The sequence below is a fragment of the Hippocampus comes genome, unplaced genomic scaffold (assembly GCF_001891065.2).
Source record: "Hippocampus comes isolate QL1 unplaced genomic scaffold, H_comes_QL1_v1.1 scaffold527, whole genome shotgun sequence".
Classification (NCBI taxonomy): Eukaryota; Metazoa; Chordata; class Actinopteri; order Syngnathiformes; family Syngnathidae; genus Hippocampus; species Hippocampus comes.
The window spans coordinates 364,568-382,961 of NW_017804903.1; the positions used below are offsets into that span (position 1 = coordinate 364,568).

Consider the following 18,394-nt stretch of genomic DNA (forward strand, 5'->3'; position numbering starts at 1 on the left):
AGAAATTATTTTCTAAAATCAACATTTATTTTATTTATATTCATTTTGATATTTTATCCTTTTTTTTTGGTTGTGGGCGGGTTCTCAAATTAACCCAATTAGAATCGCCTTTTTGGTTTCAAGAGAAAGATTTTTTTTTTTTGGTAACAGTGTTGTCTCAATGCGAGTCCATTGGTGGTGTGGCGTGAAATGTTTCTTCTTCCTGCTGTTTGCTCACGCGGCACGTTTGCACACATCCGACAGCGCCATTAACAATCATTCCCATGACCCCGGGCCGTCAAAGCACAAGGCTGCATGTGTCCTGCGCCATAAATCAAACTCTCACTACAATTCAAACCCACGTACATTTAGTTCACACACAATTTAGGAAAAAAAAAAAACCCAAAATTTATTTGATGCTATTTCACACTGAGAGACCACAATTCAGCATGCATTATTTTCCTTCTATAAATACAGTATAGAAAAATAAACACAACCTTTTTTATTTTTACCCTATATCATAAGGCCAACATAAGACAAGATTATTCCCAGCGTCAGACAGTCCAAATAGTTTTGATATCTTTCTTAAGAGTTCTTACAATGTGATGTATTCATATTGTCATATACAGTATCGGATCAAAATATCGGGATTGCCGGCCCTTAATATGTTTCTTCTTCCTGCTGTTTGCTCACGCGGCACGTTTGCACACATCCGACAGCGCCATTAACAATCATTCCCATGACCCCGGGCCGTCAAAGCACAAGGCTGCATGTGTCCTGCGCCATAAATCAAACTCTCACTACAATTCAAACCCACGTACATTTAGTTCACACACAATTTAGGAAAAAAAAAAAAGCACAATATTTATTTGATGCTATTTCACACTGAGAGACCACAATTCAGCATGCATTATTTTCCTTCTATAAATACAGTATAGAAAAATAAACACAACCTTTTTTATTTTTACCCTATATCATAAGGCCAACATAAGACAAGATTATTCCCAGCGTCAGACAGTCCAAATAGTTTTGATATCTTTCTTAAGAGTTCTTACAATGTGATGTATTCATATTGTCATATACAGTATCGGATCAAAATATCGGGATTGCCGGCCCTTAATAAAGGCCATGCAGTCCGGTGCGTAAAATTTGACGTACAGTATTCGTGAACACACGATTGTTTCCCTATTTTAAATGAAAATGTTTATCGAGGTATCTGGAAGTGAAAATGCGCAGTTTTGCATAGATACTCGGAGCGGGACAAAGCATAGAAATTATATCTTTTTTGTTTGTTTGTTTTTTGTTCTTTTTTCCCCCCAATAATAAGTACAAAACAAAAACATACGTATGCTCAATTTGTTTGCACTTAAGTTACATACAGAATATATTGCGATCCAGTATGGCCAAGTATTCCAGGTTACTCCACTTCCAATGAAAATGTTTGACACTTATCAATATCGTGACGCATCAGTTGTAGCGATGGTATCGGTGTTTTTTTGGGGGGCGGGGTTCATGATGTCATGAAAGAAGATGTTTCTCTTATGTGTCACATGGACTTCATTGGTTTTCCCTTCTTCATTTACATCGATATCGCAATGTATCGTATCGTTCGCCTGATTGCCGATACTATTGTGATATCGTAACGTATCGCGTAATCACAGACTCTATCATTATCTTGCTTGCATCATTTGAGGCTGTTAGAACTACTTGTTGGACATATTTTTGTTGTCTTACCATTTTTTTTTTGGTGCTGCAATAAAGTAAAAATGCTCCGTTTTTTTAGTGAGACGAATATTGTGTGTATCCGGATATGCCAGATATCGATACATTGGTCAGAAATCCAAATATCTATAGTAGAGTTGACTTATTCCACCGATTAAGTTAGATAATGTCTAATTACGTAGATATTTATTGTTCATAATCACATTTTTGCCTATAGTATCGTGTTAAAGGCAATGCAATGAAATAAAATGCATTTAGTCTTCTGCGCACTTTTTCCCCACTTCGCTGATATCACGATGTTGCTGTCTGATGATGTGTTGGCGACGTATAGTGATAGATTGCTTATGTTTGACCTATTTTTGTCATCATATATCTTTTTTTTTTCGTAAAAATGTCAACGATAAAAAGGCTTTGCATGCAAAGTCTTCCTCCATGTCCCTTCAAGACCGCGGGCTGACGTCGCAGGTTCGATTGCGCTCGTCATCCGACGAACAGTCCGAGGAGTTGTAGAGGAAGCGGTCGCACTCGTCGTCGCTGTCCTTCAAGTCTCGTATCCTGCCGTTTTTGCTCGTCGTCGTCTTGCCGCCCTCGTAGTCCGACCCGTCGCCGTCTTGCTCGGCTTTGTCACCGCCTTGCCCACCCTTGCTGCCCTTCTGTTTCTCGGCCTCCTGTGCCGCTTGTTCCTTGGCCTTCTTGCTCCGCTTCCACTTCATGCGCCGATTCTGGAACCAGATTTTCACCTTGGGGCCGAGTCAGTACAAAAAAAAAATGCATTAAGTTTCAAAGCATAGGTTCTTAAAAAATGTGCCTACCAGCCAGGCTGGATGGACGCTTGGAGTAATTAATTGATAGCTGGAAAGATTTAGATCAGGGTTCTCAGACAAAACAGTTAGGAAGTGACACCAAGTGGAGAGAGGACCATGTCACCAATCTTCACATGCTGCAGAACTGTTAATGATCTCAATTGACTCCATTCATCAACATTAAGAAAGTTGGATTTGTTGTGGGGGGTTTTTTTGTGTATATATATATTTTTTAATAATGTGGCCCAGCCACACCCAAACGTTTCCCCCACACAAATTGAATTTGAGACCCTTGGTTTCGATAGAAAGATACCAGGATTGGACAGATGGACGAATGGATGGATGGATGCTAGGTCCCTTATCGCACAGGTGTCCAACTCAAGGCCCTGGGGCCAGATCTGGTCCGCCACATCATTTTATGTGGCCCTCCGAAAGAAAATCACGTGTGTCAACTTGCATGAACCTTGCTAAAAAAATGTACAGAAATGTCAAATTGTCATGTGTCATAAATGACGTTGAGATTTTGCAATAATATTGTTACCCTTACAAGTAATAATGCAATAATGAGATTAAACATCATAACGGCCCTCTGAGGGAAGACGCAACTCAAAAGTGGCCCACAACTTGGGCGGGGGTGGATGGATGAACGACAGTGTAGATCCATGGATGACAGAAACGATCGATGGACGGATTGATTGACAAATGGAGAAATAGATACTACACTATAGAGAATCGATGGATGTATGGCTCCATATTGTGATGGACAGATGCTTCGGTTTTGACCCTGGTGAACGGCGAGATGAATGGCATAATGGCATGTGTTGTTTTGTTTTGTTTTTTGGTGCTATACCTGCGTTTCGGTGAGCATGAGAGAGGTGGCCACCTCGAAGCGTTTGGGTCGAGACAGGTACTTGTTGAGTTTGAACTGGTGCTCCAGCTCCAGCAGCTGCTGGCTGGTGAACGCCGTCCTGGGCCGCCTGCACTTGCCCAGCAGGTTGGACTGCGCCTGAGCTGCATGTGCGCCGTTGCACACATATAAAAACACAACAGTCACGTTATGCAATGGGACTAAATATCATGAAAGTCATGTTCTGTTATTGTATCATCAGAACATTTGGGCAGGTAAAATAAGTTTCATTTTTTTTTTAAATACCGGTAATAGTTTCTCATCTCAAAATTTCAAGGTGGCCCAAATCAAATGCACATGATTCCATATACCTGTGAACGGAGCATTAAATTCCCGAAACAAAAAAAAAAATGTTTTGAAAACCAGACTCATTTATTCTACCTTATCGACAAGAACATAAATATGATTTTTGCATACAGAAAAAAAAAGATTCAGGCTCTACATGATAAATTAAAAAGAGGCAACACAGCACACCAAACCCAGTAACAAAATTGATTAAAAACAAGAGGCAAAATTATTCCAAGTTATCTATAACTTTTTTACCTATATCTATACTTTGAAAAAATATTACGACCTAACTACTGGTCGGTGATTCTCCGGCCAACTCATTCAATCCGAGATTCTTAAAGGAACAAGAGCCAGCTGACACCATAAATTTCAAAACCAAAATTAATTGTCAAAAATTATGCAAATTATCGCCAAGTTTCCATTTTTCCTTTTGAACCAAAAATGTTACATGACACTTTGTAACCTCAGTCAAGTGATTCAGATTCTATTAGTCATCACAGTAAAACGTTTTGAAAGTAAGGGCAAAGTTATGACAAATCACGTGACATTTTATATCCAAAAAAAAAAAAAACGTGACCACGAATGTTTGATGTCACCTAGCTAGCAAGTCTCGAAACGATTCTGACGCTAACAAAAATGAGCTGACCCCAAAACCCATTAAAAATAAGGCAAAATGTATTCTCCGTGGTGAGCAATTTGATGATCTATTTGTTTCTTTGTATGCATTTACACTTAATAAAAATGCAGGTGGGCGATTTCCCACCCTTGACTCAACAATAGCAGTCGTTTCAGATTCTAGAAGGAAAAAAAAAAAAATCCACGTGACACAGTAAAAACAACATCCCAGCAAGGTGTGAAAAGTGTCCACACAGAAGATGAACTCTACCCGGCACCATCCCCGCTGGCTCTTTTTTTTTTTTAACCCAAATCTGTTAGAAACGAGCTTGGACAAAAAAGGCAGTGTGCGTGGTGAGCAAAGTAGCATGTCCACTGTGGCTTTCACAGCCCACCACCACTTTCCCACTGTCCATTATCTGTCCATTTTAGTTCCTCTCCCAAAAATCATCCATCTGTGTCACCTTGTATGTGCGCACTCCATCATTCGCTTCCACTATACAAACATCGCCAACGTTTTTTTTTTTTTTTTTTTTAACCTCGACGTCGACATTTTTTTTTGGGGGGGTGGGTGGGGGGGGCAAAACATAGCACTCCTGCTGAAATTGTTAGTTCCGATATAATTGGGCCATTTCGTCATGATTATAGCATTTAGTATATTTTGCTAATATGCCAAAGTCTAATTTGATGGCAGAACATTTTTTTCATAAAATAATTAATCCACTATTACGTCAACATGACTGCAAACCACACTAAATAGTAATTTAACTTAGAACAACTTTAAGATTAAAACTATTAACATTTATGGCAACACTTGGTGTGTACAAACAATTTGCTGAGTTGTTTTTACTTCTGTCTTTAAGTTGGGGGACAAGACACTGAAAATGTATTTCTGTCAACTTTTTTTTCTTTTCTGAAATGCGGAAGAGGCCATTTTCATAGGAGCAAAACTTTAAATATTTTAATATTTACAGTGCGGTCAAAACGAGCACATAAAAAAGTCGACTTATGACAAGATGTCAGTTTTCATCGAAATCACAACTATAATAACAGAAGTCAGTTACAACACAATGGACATTTTTCATGGATAGCACGCCAAACCATTAAAAAATAAATAAAATAAATAAATGCGAATTAAAAACCAACACCTGAACGTTTTTACTTGAAGGCATAAGACAATAGTCACTTCGGGCTTCGAGAACGCAAATTAAATAACAATCAATCAGAACAATGGTCAGTAGTCATTAAAAAGTCAAATGAAAACCCATGATTATAATAATTATTCTGTTTGGATCAACAACCCACAACAACCAATGGTCAGTGTAGTAAGTATAGCCGTTTATTCATATAAAAATGATTACAATTTGAAACAAGTTTTAATTTTTTTGAAACAAGTTACTGTCGTCAAATTTGGTTGAAAATGGGTCCCACAACAGCGTAAACAGCACATTGTATGAAGCGGTCAGTCGCCATTTTGGCTCAAAGTTGGACCAGTTGATTCATAAATAATAATGATAATGATACAATGTGTGAAATCCTAATTGACTTGCTTATGATATTCAAAACATGTCAACTCAGTTTCAAAGAGGAAGTGAGGACTCCGTTTTTTTTTTTTGTTGTTGTTGTTGTTTTTTGCGATTGGTGAACGGAAGCCATTTTGGCTCAAAACGGGACCAACCAAAAAAATATATGTCTAATTTTGACGTTTTCGTTTATTACTGTATTAATATGAAAAACATGGCCACTTTGCTCAGCATACCACTAAAATAAATTATTACAAGAAATGTATATGTCGTTATTGTTTTTCTTCTTCTTTTTATTATTATTATTATTATTGTTATTATCATTATTATTAAAAGTACAATGGCAGCCATTGTGGCGCTTCCTGGGCCAAATAAGAATAAAAAAGAGAAGGAGATGTATGTTATTTTTTGATGGAACCGAGGCAAAAACATCTTGTAAGTTTAAGGCATTCAAATATTGGTAATAAATACATTTGAAGGCTGTCACAATTCACTTTTGCTTGACTTTTCTTTTCCTGAACGATCGCTCCCGTATCGTGTCATTCATTGTATTTGGGTTTTGGGAACCATGTTGATGCAAAAAGAAGTCACGATTTTTTTTCAAAATGCATGTGCTTGTTTGGACTAGTTTGAAGACAGACATATTTTAATGTAAATGTGTCCAGATAAATTCCTTCATATAAAAACGTATATAGCATTTGGAGAAAAAATTGGGACCACTGCAAAATGATCAGTTTCTTCGATTGATTAGGATATAGTAAAATTTGCATTTTTGTTTTCTGTATTTATATATTTCTGTCCTGACAATATCACTCCCAAATGCCATTTCATGTTCATTTTACGACAAAAAAAGTCATTTTGCAGAAAAAAACCCAAATGTAATATTACGAGATTTTATTACCACGCCCCCCAAGTACGAATTTGAATAATCCAATCTGGTCAGATAGGTTTTTAATTATCTTGTTCAATGGTTTGGTCCATGCCCTTGACTGCAATTGTGCTATAGTTTTACTTCCTTGCAAATAAAAATTTACTCACAGTTAAAGTCTGCCATTTTGGGCAGCATCATCCCGGCGGTGGATACCCGCAGCCAGTGGTCCAGCTGGAAGGTGCTGGCCGTCAGCTTGATGGGATCCCCCCCTGCGTGGTGGTGCTGGTGCTGGTGGTGGCCGTGATGGGAACCGTGCGGGTACGATGTGTAGGACAAGGCCGGGTGCTGGGCGGTGAGCGCGGCCGCCGAATACGCGTACATGGGGTGGCCGTAGAGCGCCTGCGCGGGCATCCCTCCGCCGCTGTTCTGGGGATGGAGCCCCATTACCCCGTGAGGCCCGCTCAGGAAGCTCGGTTTCGGGATGAGGCCGTGGGCGGAGAGCCGCGGAGGAGACGGCGTCTCCGCGCGGAGAGACTCCACGGGGTTGCTGAGCTCCGAGGCGGCGTTGGCGGTACCGGCGGCACCGGTTCCGGTTCCCGCTCCCCCTCCGCCGCTTCCTGGCGTCGTGACGAGGGCCAGAGGGGAAGTCTGCACTTTCGGGGTGTCCGCCGCCAACAGTGCGTCGATGCGGAAGTTTTTCGACTTCTCCATCTTGGAGGCGAGAGAGTACCGCGCGGAAGTTGAGACGGGACCCCGAGTGGGAATCACAAGTTCGGCGTGACACTTAATGCTCGTCCCGCTGATCTGATTGGCTGGAGGAGAACTAAACCCCTCCTCCGCCCCCTTAATGCGCTCACCCGCGGTCACCGTGCACCTTCCACCAAAAAGACGCAACACTGTCAAGTGGCTCTAACGAGGCGCCATATTTTACACCAACAGCTCCGTCGTTAAGATTCGTTTAAGGAATTAAAGTGCAGCACATCGGAAGGATTTCACACCCTTCAAGGTCACCCGAGGCCCGTTTGGGAGACTCATATAGTCATTATTATTATTTTAAATAGAAATACGTTACAAAAAAAAACAACATTCAGAAAAGAGAATCGCAGCAATGTTTTTTTCCCTGAATTAAATACATTTTGATGCCCTTTTTGCAGCAAAGAGTATATGTGCATCCTTGACTGAAATCTTCAGACGTGCAACGAAACGTTGCTGTTGTTATCATAGATATTTTATTTATTTCAAAACATTTTAAATTATTTTTTTCCAAATGAGAAGAATATGTGCATTGTGTCTGTAAGCTGATACATGTAAGCACGGGAAATATATTTTTCAATTAAGCCATTGAAAAAATAATAATGTGAGGATAATAACACGTCTAGAGAGTTTCAATGTGTGCATATGACTAACTTTTTTTCCATTTTATTAAATCCAAGTAACAAGGGCTGACCAATTACACATGCATTTTTAGGTGCTTGTTGGTGATTTTTTTAGAGATTTTAATTTTTAAAAGGAAATATTTTTCTTTCAAATAATGCCTTTCGCTTTTCTATTTCTAGCTTTTTCTTTCTTTCTTTTTTAATGGCTGAAAATATATTCTTATTCCATTATACTAATCGCGAGTTGTGAATGAATGAATATGAATAAACGACAAATTGCAAACTCATACTCGGCACATAAATGAATACGCAAGTCAGTGAATTTCCACCGTGATTTAAAATGCGAAACGAATACATGGATTTGGGATAATGTTCAAATAATCATTTACAAAACTGAATTTTGAATCTCGCTCGAAAGGTGAGCTGTCACTTTTCCCAATTGGATTTAGATGACAAATTAAAGAAAAGTGCAGACACGGGGTAATTCGGAAATAGGAGTAGGTAATTATTATCATCATAATAACCATCAGAAGGGGGGGGGAGAGAAAAATGGCACGTGCGAATACGCGCAGGTGCGAGCGACGAATTCGAGCGAAAGCGCTCCCGCTCTGGTCTAAAAATAAATAAATGGATCACACTGTAATACACGTGCGGTCGAAACGAATTAGCCGATGGACATACGTATGCGCGGTGACATTGCGAAGCACGTCAGAACGTGTGCAAAGCAGAAAAAATAAAGAGAAACTGAGAAGCGAGTGTCAAAATGAGGGCAATTTCAACGGCGATTCCGCGGCGGGCGGAATGGAGCGTGCGGGGTCTAATAAGCCACTTAAAGTTAATGGAAGAGGGAGGTCACCGCGAGAATTATTGACACCCCCGTTGGCCTTAACCTGTCTACCAATAAAGCTGATTAGTTTTGCCCCATTCGTCAGCGCCACGGTCGACGTTTTATTTGCTCAGGGGAAATCAACAAGTCAGCGGCCGCTTTTGCCGCTAAAGGATCGCCATTTAATTGCGCACCTCCATGATAAGCGACAGCGACGAGGACGCGGCGACGATGAGAAGGCAGAGATGGATGCGTGGGGGTTGTTGGGAGGACTCGTTTCCGCAAAAAAAAAAAAAAATAAATAAATAAAATAAAATCATATATATTCATGTTTCTGTATTTATTTTTTATCATTATTAAGATAGGAGGTTTTTTTTTTTCAATTTTCATTATCGTTTTTTAATAGCCAGATCTGACTGTGCATGATGATTGGATAGCCGTCTATGCCGTGCTGCTTTAATTCCATTAAACCCAGGCTAAAATATTTCTATTAAGGCTGCGGTGAAATGTGGAGCCATTTCCAATTGGCCCTTAGCGATTTATGACCCCGACTACAGACAGCCCCTATCACATCCAAGAAGGGTGGAGGGTGGGGGGATGGGAGGGTCCAAACCCCTCGTCATCCATGAGAACTGTTTGCCCCGTAATGACTTGGACAATTAGATACGAGACAAATCAACGTGACAAACAGCCATAGTTGATACATTATTAATTACAATATGTGCTCGTTTTGAAAAGCAAATTCCCGTTGCCTCTTTTGATTGACTTTTTCCCATTTGAAGCCACATTCGAAATCATCAACTGGACAAAGATTCTACCAACTGTCGGGTTTCCTGACGCTCGCCTAAATAAAGGCCGTTCACTGTACACTTCACTGGGGACACGGAACAATCAGTTATAAGTTTTTGAAATGGCATTAGAAGTGAATTCAACTTCAGTTTTTTTAATGATTATAATCCTTCAAGGGGAAGTTTTGCCAATGGCACATTTTCGTGGTATGAAAGAGGCATGGTCGAATTTCTGAGCTTTTGAACTTTATTTGGGGTTAAATGTTAGTAGACGTGGGCTGACTCAAATTTAACATGACTATGAATGTGGTTGGTTAATTCTGAGCACAGCCACATCCCCATTTATGAGAGGGTGTGTACATTTGTGCAACCACCTTATCTCAGCTTCCTTTTACTTCTCCATATTTTCTTTTGGTCAATTGAGCTGTACAGGTTACAGGCCGCATTAATTAATGGTGACATGATTTTTCTTGGACTCATTATCTTTTGCCGCAACAACCTGTATTTGAACAGGGGTGTGTACACTTTTTATATCCACCAGAGAAAGATGCTACTGTAACATTTGTACAACTTGTATAATATTTTTGACAGTGATTTATTGATGAATTATAATGCTCCGAAATATCATACTCCCAATCTCTGTGAGACATATGTTGATATGCATTATGTGGATGTATTTTTTTTAATGAAAACGAACTGATTTTAATAAATTGACTAATATTGGTCATATAGTCGTCTTTACATTACCATTTTATCCAGGTTCCTCGGTGAGAACGCTTTCGTCGGTGATATATTCACTTGACTCGGAAATTTGACTTCTTTCATATTTAGGCTTTGCAAAGAGGACCGGTGTAGCGCACACATTTCCTCTCGTTTTAATATTTCAGACAGTGTTTGTATCTATTATCGAGAGGATAAATAAAGTTCATTTGGTTTTATTTACCCTTCATACAAGTGGACTGTTTCCCATTTCCACTTTTGATTAAAAAATATCTATTTTAATTTTTGCACGAACGCAGCTCACGTGAACGCCATTATTGACGTATGTTTCGTCCAATCGCCTTCCCCGACGTAACAGGAAGCGGAAGCAATCTCTGCTTCCCACCAGTGTTGTGTTGAGTGTTGACTTCTTGCGACCGGAGGGAAATAAGTCGTTCAGATTCAGCTCAAACCCCAAAACAATAATTGTCCCCACGCAGCTCACACGTCAAAGGTAACCGTTACACCTGCTGTCAATGTTGCAGCTTCAGTTTCATTCCGTGTTGCTGTAACAAACCTCCCAAAAAGGGAAACCCCTCCGTGAAGGTAGCCCTTTTGCGTGCTACCTTCTCGGCTACCCAGTTAGCTCCGTCGATAACGTCAATATAGTGGTGCTGCGCGAACACGCCTGTCGATAAGCTTGAAACGCGTCGCTAATATGCACATTTCGCTCCCGATTTCCCGCATATTCCATTATCAGAACGTAGACGACCGCGTTCGGATCCTGTTTGCTGAGTCATTTGCTAGCTAAGGAAGCCGGTTTAGCTGTATTCGAAGTCGAATCATAATGACATTTGACAGATAAATACCCTTGAAATAAATCACCCAAGTTGCGTGTGATTAATTCATTTTGTACCATAGTTTCTCAATTACAACTAAATCCCAATCAACTTTGAGACGTGTCTCCCACGACCTTGTGTTTACACCTTGACTTTGTCCTCTTTTTTTTTCGAAGCAGGGAAAAGAGTCAATCACGCCATCAGTCAATGGGAAAGAGGTGAAAATGTTTAGCTTCGAGGGCGAATTCAAGACGAGACCCAAGGTATCACTCGGAGGAGCAAGTAAAAAGGTAATATGTGGGTGGTGGACCCATCCCGAGATGACACGTTCAGTCATATGATAAGAGCTGGGTGTTTCAAACACTAAGATGGACTTTTAATGGCTTCCATACAAATAGTTGAGTCACTGGGGTGCCAGCCACAGATTGTGTGTGAAATTACACAACTCATTTTGATCGCTGACACAAACACTTTCTGTCTTGAGAGTGTATCTAAAAAGTCTACACACCCCCTTTCAAAGCTTGTTGTGATATCAAGAAATGAGAGCAACGCAAGTCATTCCAATTTTTTTCCCTCCACAATTAATGTAACCGGTATAATGCAACTGACAAATCTTTTCCAAACTGCAAGTAGAAATAAATAATGGTTGCACAAGTGTGCACACCCCCTGATAAACTGGGGAAGTGGCTGTTCAGAATTAACCAATTATATATAAACTCATGTCAAATAGGGGTCAACGCACACTTTTCACAAGTGCCTTGATTAACACGAAGTCAGGTTTGGCTGTTGTTGTAGTTGGCAATTTTTTTTTATACCACAAAAACCTGTCATTTTAACAAGGATTTTTTTTTTATTCATTGTATGTATTGTATATTTTTTTAATGTGAAGTGACTAGTTATTCACTGTAAATCGAGCTTTTGTGTGTGTGTGTGTGTGTGTGTGTGTGTGTGTGTGTGTGTGTGTGTGTGTCTCCCAGGGAGAGAAAGCCTCTAAGCGAAAGCATCCCTGCTGCATCGCACTCAAGAAGAAAGAAGAAAACGAGAGGTGACTAATTGCGTACCTGAAAAGTTTTTGAACGTTTGGCTGTTGTGTCTGAATTTCCTTTTTTTTTTTTTTTTTTTTTTTTTTTTATTTTTGGGGGCATGTCTCCGGGTGGGGGTCATGTCTCAGGATGAGAGAAAGCGACTGAAGAGCGCCATCATCATTCAGTCCTATGTACGTGGCTACCAAGATTTGAAACGACAGGTAAGTTCTTGTGCCAGTCTTAAAAAAAAAAAAAAGACTATTCTTGTAATAATACAATTTTAATCTTGAAATTCGACAATTTTATCCTCAAAAATATTTGATTCACGATCGTGTAAGTGGAGAATTTTTTCCCTCCATAAATGGAAACAATATTTTCTTGGGGTTCCGTTTTCAATCTTTCAGTGTATTTATTTTTCTTTTCTTTGCTTCTCATCCTCTTGTACTACTGTTGTTAAAACGATCCAAAGTTGTGCCTAAATGTGATTTTGTTTTTTGTTTTTTTGCTCTATTTTTCTTCAGTATGCAATACAGAGGGCCACTTTTGACGAGTGCGCCAACCAGACACCGCACATTTTGGAAGCGCCCACTCTCAGTCTGTTGTCGAGGCGGCTCATCTTTTTCTACAGACAGAGCGTGGATGCAAATAGATTGGTGAGAGGGCAGCTTTTATGAGACTCTCCTTGCTTTGTCTCTTGACTCCAATGTTTTTTTATTTTTTTGGGGGGGTGCGTTTTATTGCAGATATGGCTGTGCCAGAACCTGGTGAAACACAACGCTCAGTTTGTTAAATTTCTGGTGGGTCCGCACAGGCAGACGTGTATGTTTCAGATCAAGAGGATCCTGGGGTTTTGCTGCAGGTACCTCGGCAGTGTAATTCTGACGTCCTTTTGCGGTTCAGGGTTTAAATCTCTGCTCTGGCTGCATTTCTCAAAATAAATATGCAACTCTATGACATACCACGTTTCAAATGTGTTTCCTACTAGACTCCTTCAGAGCTGCGGCGACGACAGCTTAAACGTGGCCGTTCCCATGCGGATGTTAGAAATCTTCTCCTCGGAGGGAGTCTACTTGCCCGTGTTGGCCGACGCCAGCCACGTGGCGTCAACAGTCGAGCAGATTTTGCACTATATGGTCCAGAAAGGTAAGCAAAGAAGCGACGGTAGTCTAGATCAGGGGTCCCCAACCCCCGGGTCGCGGACCGGTACCGGTCCGTGGGTCATTTGGTATCGGCCCGCACAGAAAGAATAAATAACTTACATTACTTCCGTTTTCTTTGTTTGGGAATCTGAAAGATGTTTTGTTTTGAAAACTTACCGGAGTCTCTGTTACATCCGTCTACAATATGTCACTCTTGACGCGGGCTGAGACGCGCTTCTCGGTCACGTGATAGGTTTGCGCTAAAATGAAACCCAGGAGCTAGTAAAATGAGTAAAAAACAAACGTCTTTGGAAAGTTTCTTTGGGAAGGGGAAAGGCTCAGCCAGTTGACAGAAGGGGAGTTGACGACTTCCAAGAAAAAAAAAAAAAAAGCTACATTTAATTGACAATATCCAGACAGAAGGGGAGTCGACGACTTCCAAGAAAAAAAAAAAAGCTACATTTAATTGACAATATCCGGGGTCCTACTTAAAATACGGATTTATCTCAACGGGAGAGCCCCACGCATCAAGCCCACTCTGCATAATATGCGGCGATGGTGAGTCATATTTTTCATGCCCTTTGTATCTTATTTTGAAGGCAGTTTTAAATGTCAGCCTCGCGACCAGAGAGTGTCGCGGCCAGATAGAACGTTCCTCGTGTCATGATTCATGTTTCTTATGATGTTTTGAAATTATTTTGTTGTATTTATCTGTCACACCTTCAAGGCCGGTCCCTGAAAATATTGTCTGACGTTACAGGCTGCGGGCAGTTTATCATGTTATCAGGTTACAGGGTGCATGAAAGTCATCTCTGTTAATTGTGGATTTTGTAAGATAAAAGAAGACGTATTCTGCCTCGATTTAGCCGAGATCAAGTCCATCCTGTGATGACTACACGAAGCCGGTTGCTTTGAAAATCTCATTTGTCGTCGTTCTTTTTCAGGATACTACAGGTCGCTGTACGTTTTGGTGAATCACCGCCTCCCTCCCAGTCTGGAGTTCACCAACTCTCCTTCCATTCCCTTGGCAAGCACACTATTGGAGCACATCCTCAAACCTTTGCACTTTAGCTACTCCTCCTGCACAGCGGGCGCCAGGTACGTTTTTTTTTTGGGGAGTATTGTTTTCCTCCTGGAGTCAATTTACAACAAGCTGTAAAAGACCCCCGCCCCACCCCTACCCTAAAGTCACGTTCTCCCCTCCGAGGAGAATACGCGACTGTTTGCCTTAAGTCGGAAACATTCTTATGAGCAAACGTCGAGGTGGGGGGGCTTCTTTTCTTCTTTGAAGAAAAGCAAGGTGGGAGCAAGAGGAACTTGTGTACACACATAGTCTGATAGCTCATTATATGACTTCGGAGGGGTGTGAGGGGGGTCCCCCAGATGTGAGCCAGACAAAGCAGCTCTGTTTGGTGAGATAATAGCCGAGTGGTCACTTAGCTGACTGATCAACACACCTCACACATCATAAAGTCTGCACCGCTTTTGAATTCTGAAGCGGTGCTCAAGTATTTAGTTTCAGGAACTTCTTAAAGTGGAGATTTTTTTTTTCCCATCATCCTAATTCCAGTCAAACATCAACAACTCCCAAGCGTTTGCCCTGTGTTCTCTCATCGAATATTTTCCTTTGCCCGTTGTCCTGCCAGGCATTTTGTCTTCTCCGCCTTCACCCAAGAGTTCATTTCGGCGCCCTTCACGGAGCAGATCTTTCACTTCTTCATCCCGGCCTTGTCAGACACACGGCTGGCCTTCCCCTTCGAGGCCTTTCTCAGCTCCCTCCAGGACACCGTCACCTCTTCCCCCGTCGCTCGGAACCGCGCGCCCTGGATATTTTACTTTGTCCTTTCCGCAGGAGAGAACTGCTTAGGTGGGTCGCTTTCGAAGCATCTACCGACCAAGCTCCAAATTTAATGATGGTTTCTGTTAGCTGTCATCGCATCTGACTCAATATATGATTCATAACGCATGTCGGGGGGGGGGGGGGGGTGTGTTGCGGAAAAAAGAAGGCCTGCTGCTATATCTAAGTGCTCTCCAGACGCTGCTGCCTCTTTTGCCCGTAACTGAGAGCTGCAGCCGGCCCGAAGTGGGCAGCGATTCGGAGGACGAAGACGACGCCGTCGTGCACCCGCCGCCCATGAAGGTAACCATAATGCACACCGCGTGAGGTATTGAAATTAGCTTTCATCGACCTAACAGCCGTCCTCCCCCTCTTTCCACCAATCAGGATGACAGTCACATCTCCCTGCAGCTGATCACCGACGAATGCGTGCGCAAGCTGGACACCAAACAGCAGACCAACACGCTGCTCAACCTGGTGTGGAGGGACTCGGCGAGCGAGGAGGTGTTCACCATGATGGCGTCCATCTGTCACACGCTCATGGTGCAGCATCGCCTTCTGGTTCCCAAAGTCAGGTGCACATCGGCAACTAAGAAAAAAAGCAAAACAAGCTGTCCTGTTTTATGTAATATGTCAGGAAAGCAGCTGCTCACCAAGGTAGACTTCATTTGCGCCAGGATCAAAGGTTTAATCTTTGCCAACCTTTAGTGAGTTTACAGTATTTCACAAAAAAAGTCACAAATATTTATTATTTTTTTTTAATTTGGAATCTAATTGACATAATTCAAGCACGTAAAGGTGGTTGGTGTCCATAAAGATACCGTACTGCCCATATTGACAAGGCAAGGTGGCTTTATTTAACTCAGTTTATACACAAGGTAACTCAATGTGCTTCACAAAATTAAAAGTACAACAGTCGAAGACGGTTAAAAGCAAAAGTAAAGTTTAGCAAAATGACTAAAGGAACAAAGAGTGTGCAAGAACAAGATTTTGGAATTCATGATATCGGAGAAAAGCATCGTCAAATGGCAAATACAGATTCTGTTACCGTGACGACCGCAGCGGAGCGAGTTCACAAGTATTTGCGGTGGTTTATGGGGAAAAAAGCGAGCACTCGTAAAGACAATCAAGGCGTTTTCACTTGTAAAGGCAGCACTTCATCCCTAGACTGGGTGAATGTGGCACACGGACGCAATATGAGCATCTCAAAAAACTCAATGCAGCTCTGCTTACCTTTTGCCTTTGGACACAATTGAAATGCAAAGATCTGCGCCCTCCCTTGCTTATAGTTGGGCATCAACATTTGATTCGAATCGAGGTTGTTCAGCCTTGCAAGATATCTGTGCTTTCTTTTTTTCACTATCAAACTGAATGATTATTTTATTTTTCTATTTTATTTTACTATTAAGCAACACTTATTTCTCCGTTTATGTTGGTGGGATTAACATAAGTGCATCTGGACACCTTTCCGCGCAGTAAGCAGGAATGTAAATAACGGCGCAAAGAGAGAGAAGGGGAGGGCGTCGGTCGGCCGTGCGCAGCTCGCTGGCATTTACAACCGGCGAGAGGAAGCAGAAGATGTCAGTGAAGCTGTCAGCGTTGGATGAGGGCAATTACCTCTTCTCGGGGCGGCGGGCGGGCGGAATTACATTAGGGCCAGGATGTCAGAGGTGCTGATTGCTCCCGTGTCTTTGAGGCACTGTGCTTGGTCAACTTGCTTCAGTTAATCATTAGTAAAAGGCCCATGATTTGTATGTGTGCGGTTTACTTAAACCAAGAAAGGTTAAGTGTGCAGCGGGACGCTGGGATTTTACTTACGAACGTCTCTTCATAGGAAATTTTCAAGTTACGAAACGCCTCAATAGGAAAATATTGCCCCGAAGATTGGATAAGATAAGATACGAAAGGTAAAAATATGGGCCGCTACTCGCAGCTCCGAGTTTCCTGAACGCAATACAGTTATAGCTGCTCTGCCATTGGCTATTACCGAGCATCTTCCTGACATCCCATTGGCTAAGAGGGACCTCTCTCGTATGTGTCTTATGTGTGTAGATAGATAGATATGTGTTTATGCGGCGTCCTTGTCATTCGCCCCTCGGGCCATGAGGTGTTCCGATGGTTTTACGTAAATGTGAATCGCCCGGAAAAAGTCTTCACCAGTCGGGCGATCGCTCACTATGCTAATGTTTGCCTTGGACATTTTCAAGAGATTGTTTAAAGCCGACAAAAGCAAATGTCCTCGGATCAGTTCTTTACAAAACGCCAGGCAAAAACCACTTCTGAGAGAGAACATGGACTAAAGCGGGCAAAAAACGATGAGGACGCAGTTAAAAGTTGAATGACCATCATTTTTTTTCACATTATGCACAACTCTCATTCATTGTGCACTAATCTATGTATTTGCTCCATATTTTGATGCATTTTTATGCTTCATAAAACATTTATGTCTGAATTTTGAGGGGGCTTGGAACGGATTAGGGCATTTACATGAAAAACGTGTCTCTACTTACAAAATGTCCTAGCTAAGAAATTTTCTTCCAGAAAATGTCAATTTCGTAACTAGAGGTACCACTGTATTGAGAAGTTAATGGACGGCCAGCAAGAAAAACGTAGGGTTTTTTTTTTTTTTTTTTTGTAGTAGTAGTAGTAGCAGAAGCTGACTCAAAATGGAGGCCTCTAAAAAGTAGCCTAACCTTGAGAATGATGGCAAAAAGCAATTAGTAGCCAGCTGGTTACTCCATTCCAACAGTCGGTTGTAGCTACTAAAATATGGAGAATATTAAGCTAAACAGAGCTTCAACTGGAAAATAAGTATCGATGACCATATTTGGTCACTTCACCCTTTCAGGGACAGCGGTTGCTACAGTGGACAGTTTATTATCATCTCAAAATGGACGCCTTTTGTGTTTTGTTTTTACATTCCACTGATCTGCTGTCGCTAATGAGATAACTGACGATTCCGTGCTTAAAATTTACAACACGAACAAGACGGTCGACTCATAATTGGAGATTTTCGCCTCTCCGGGAGAATCTGAAGCTTTTAATGCCCATCATTTTTTTTTTTTTTTTAAACGGCGTCCCTCGTTTTCTTCCTGCTACTTTTCCCATAAATCCTTGCCCCTTCATCTTCCATCATTATCGGATATCTGTACAAAAT

General features: G+C 41.4%; 2 protein-coding genes across 3 annotated transcripts in view; one reads left to right on the top strand and one right to left on the bottom strand.

Annotated features, from left to right (window-relative positions):
• Positions 1-1,477: 1,477 nt before the first annotated feature.
• On the bottom strand, positions 1,478-7,781 carry mnx1 (motor neuron and pancreas homeobox 1). Its single transcript, XM_019883657.1, has 3 exons — positions 6,876-7,781; positions 3,355-3,515; positions 1,478-2,441 (listed from the first exon to the last, which is right to left on the bottom strand). Exons 1-3 carry the CDS (start codon positions 7,417-7,419, stop codon positions 2,142-2,144), a joined length of 1,005 nt encoding a protein of 334 aa, XP_019739216.1. The 5' UTR covers positions 7,420-7,781; the 3' UTR covers positions 1,478-2,141.
• Positions 7,782-10,785: 3,004 nt separating this feature from the next.
• Positions 10,786-18,394, top strand: part of ube3c (ubiquitin protein ligase E3C) — a 33,121-nt gene continuing 25,512 nt past the window's right edge. Inside the window, exons 1-11 of one of the 2 annotated variants that reach the window (XM_019883889.1) lie at positions 10,786-10,911; positions 11,413-11,527; positions 12,229-12,281; positions 12,408-12,482; positions 12,783-12,914; positions 13,005-13,120; positions 13,247-13,404; positions 14,345-14,498; positions 15,047-15,280; positions 15,399-15,540; positions 15,625-15,812. In XM_019883889.1, coding sequence (XP_019739448.1) covers positions 11,461-11,527; positions 12,229-12,281; positions 12,408-12,482; positions 12,783-12,914; positions 13,005-13,120; positions 13,247-13,404; positions 14,345-14,498; positions 15,047-15,280; positions 15,399-15,540; positions 15,625-15,812 — 1,319 coding nt within the window. In that variant the 5' untranslated portion in view covers positions 10,786-10,911; positions 11,413-11,460. The remainder of the gene's footprint in view (positions 10,912-11,412; positions 11,528-12,228; positions 12,282-12,407; positions 12,483-12,782; positions 12,915-13,004; positions 13,121-13,246; positions 13,405-14,344; positions 14,499-15,046; positions 15,281-15,398; positions 15,541-15,624; positions 15,813-18,394) is intronic. The other variant, XM_019883883.1, reaches the window with a different exon arrangement.

Coding starts and splice junctions, on each gene's coding strand:
- mnx1 (XM_019883657.1), bottom strand. CDS start 7,419: ATGGAGAAGTCGAAAAACTTCCGCATCGACGCACTGTTGGCGGCGGAC. Junction 3,516..6,875: donor CAAAATGGCAGACTTTAACT/GTGAGTAAATTT, acceptor GCGCACATGCAG/CTCAGGCGCAGTCCAACCTG. Junction 2,442..3,354: donor TCATGCTCACCGAAACGCAG/GTATAGCACCAA, acceptor CTCGGCCCCAAG/GTGAAAATCTGGTTCCAGAA.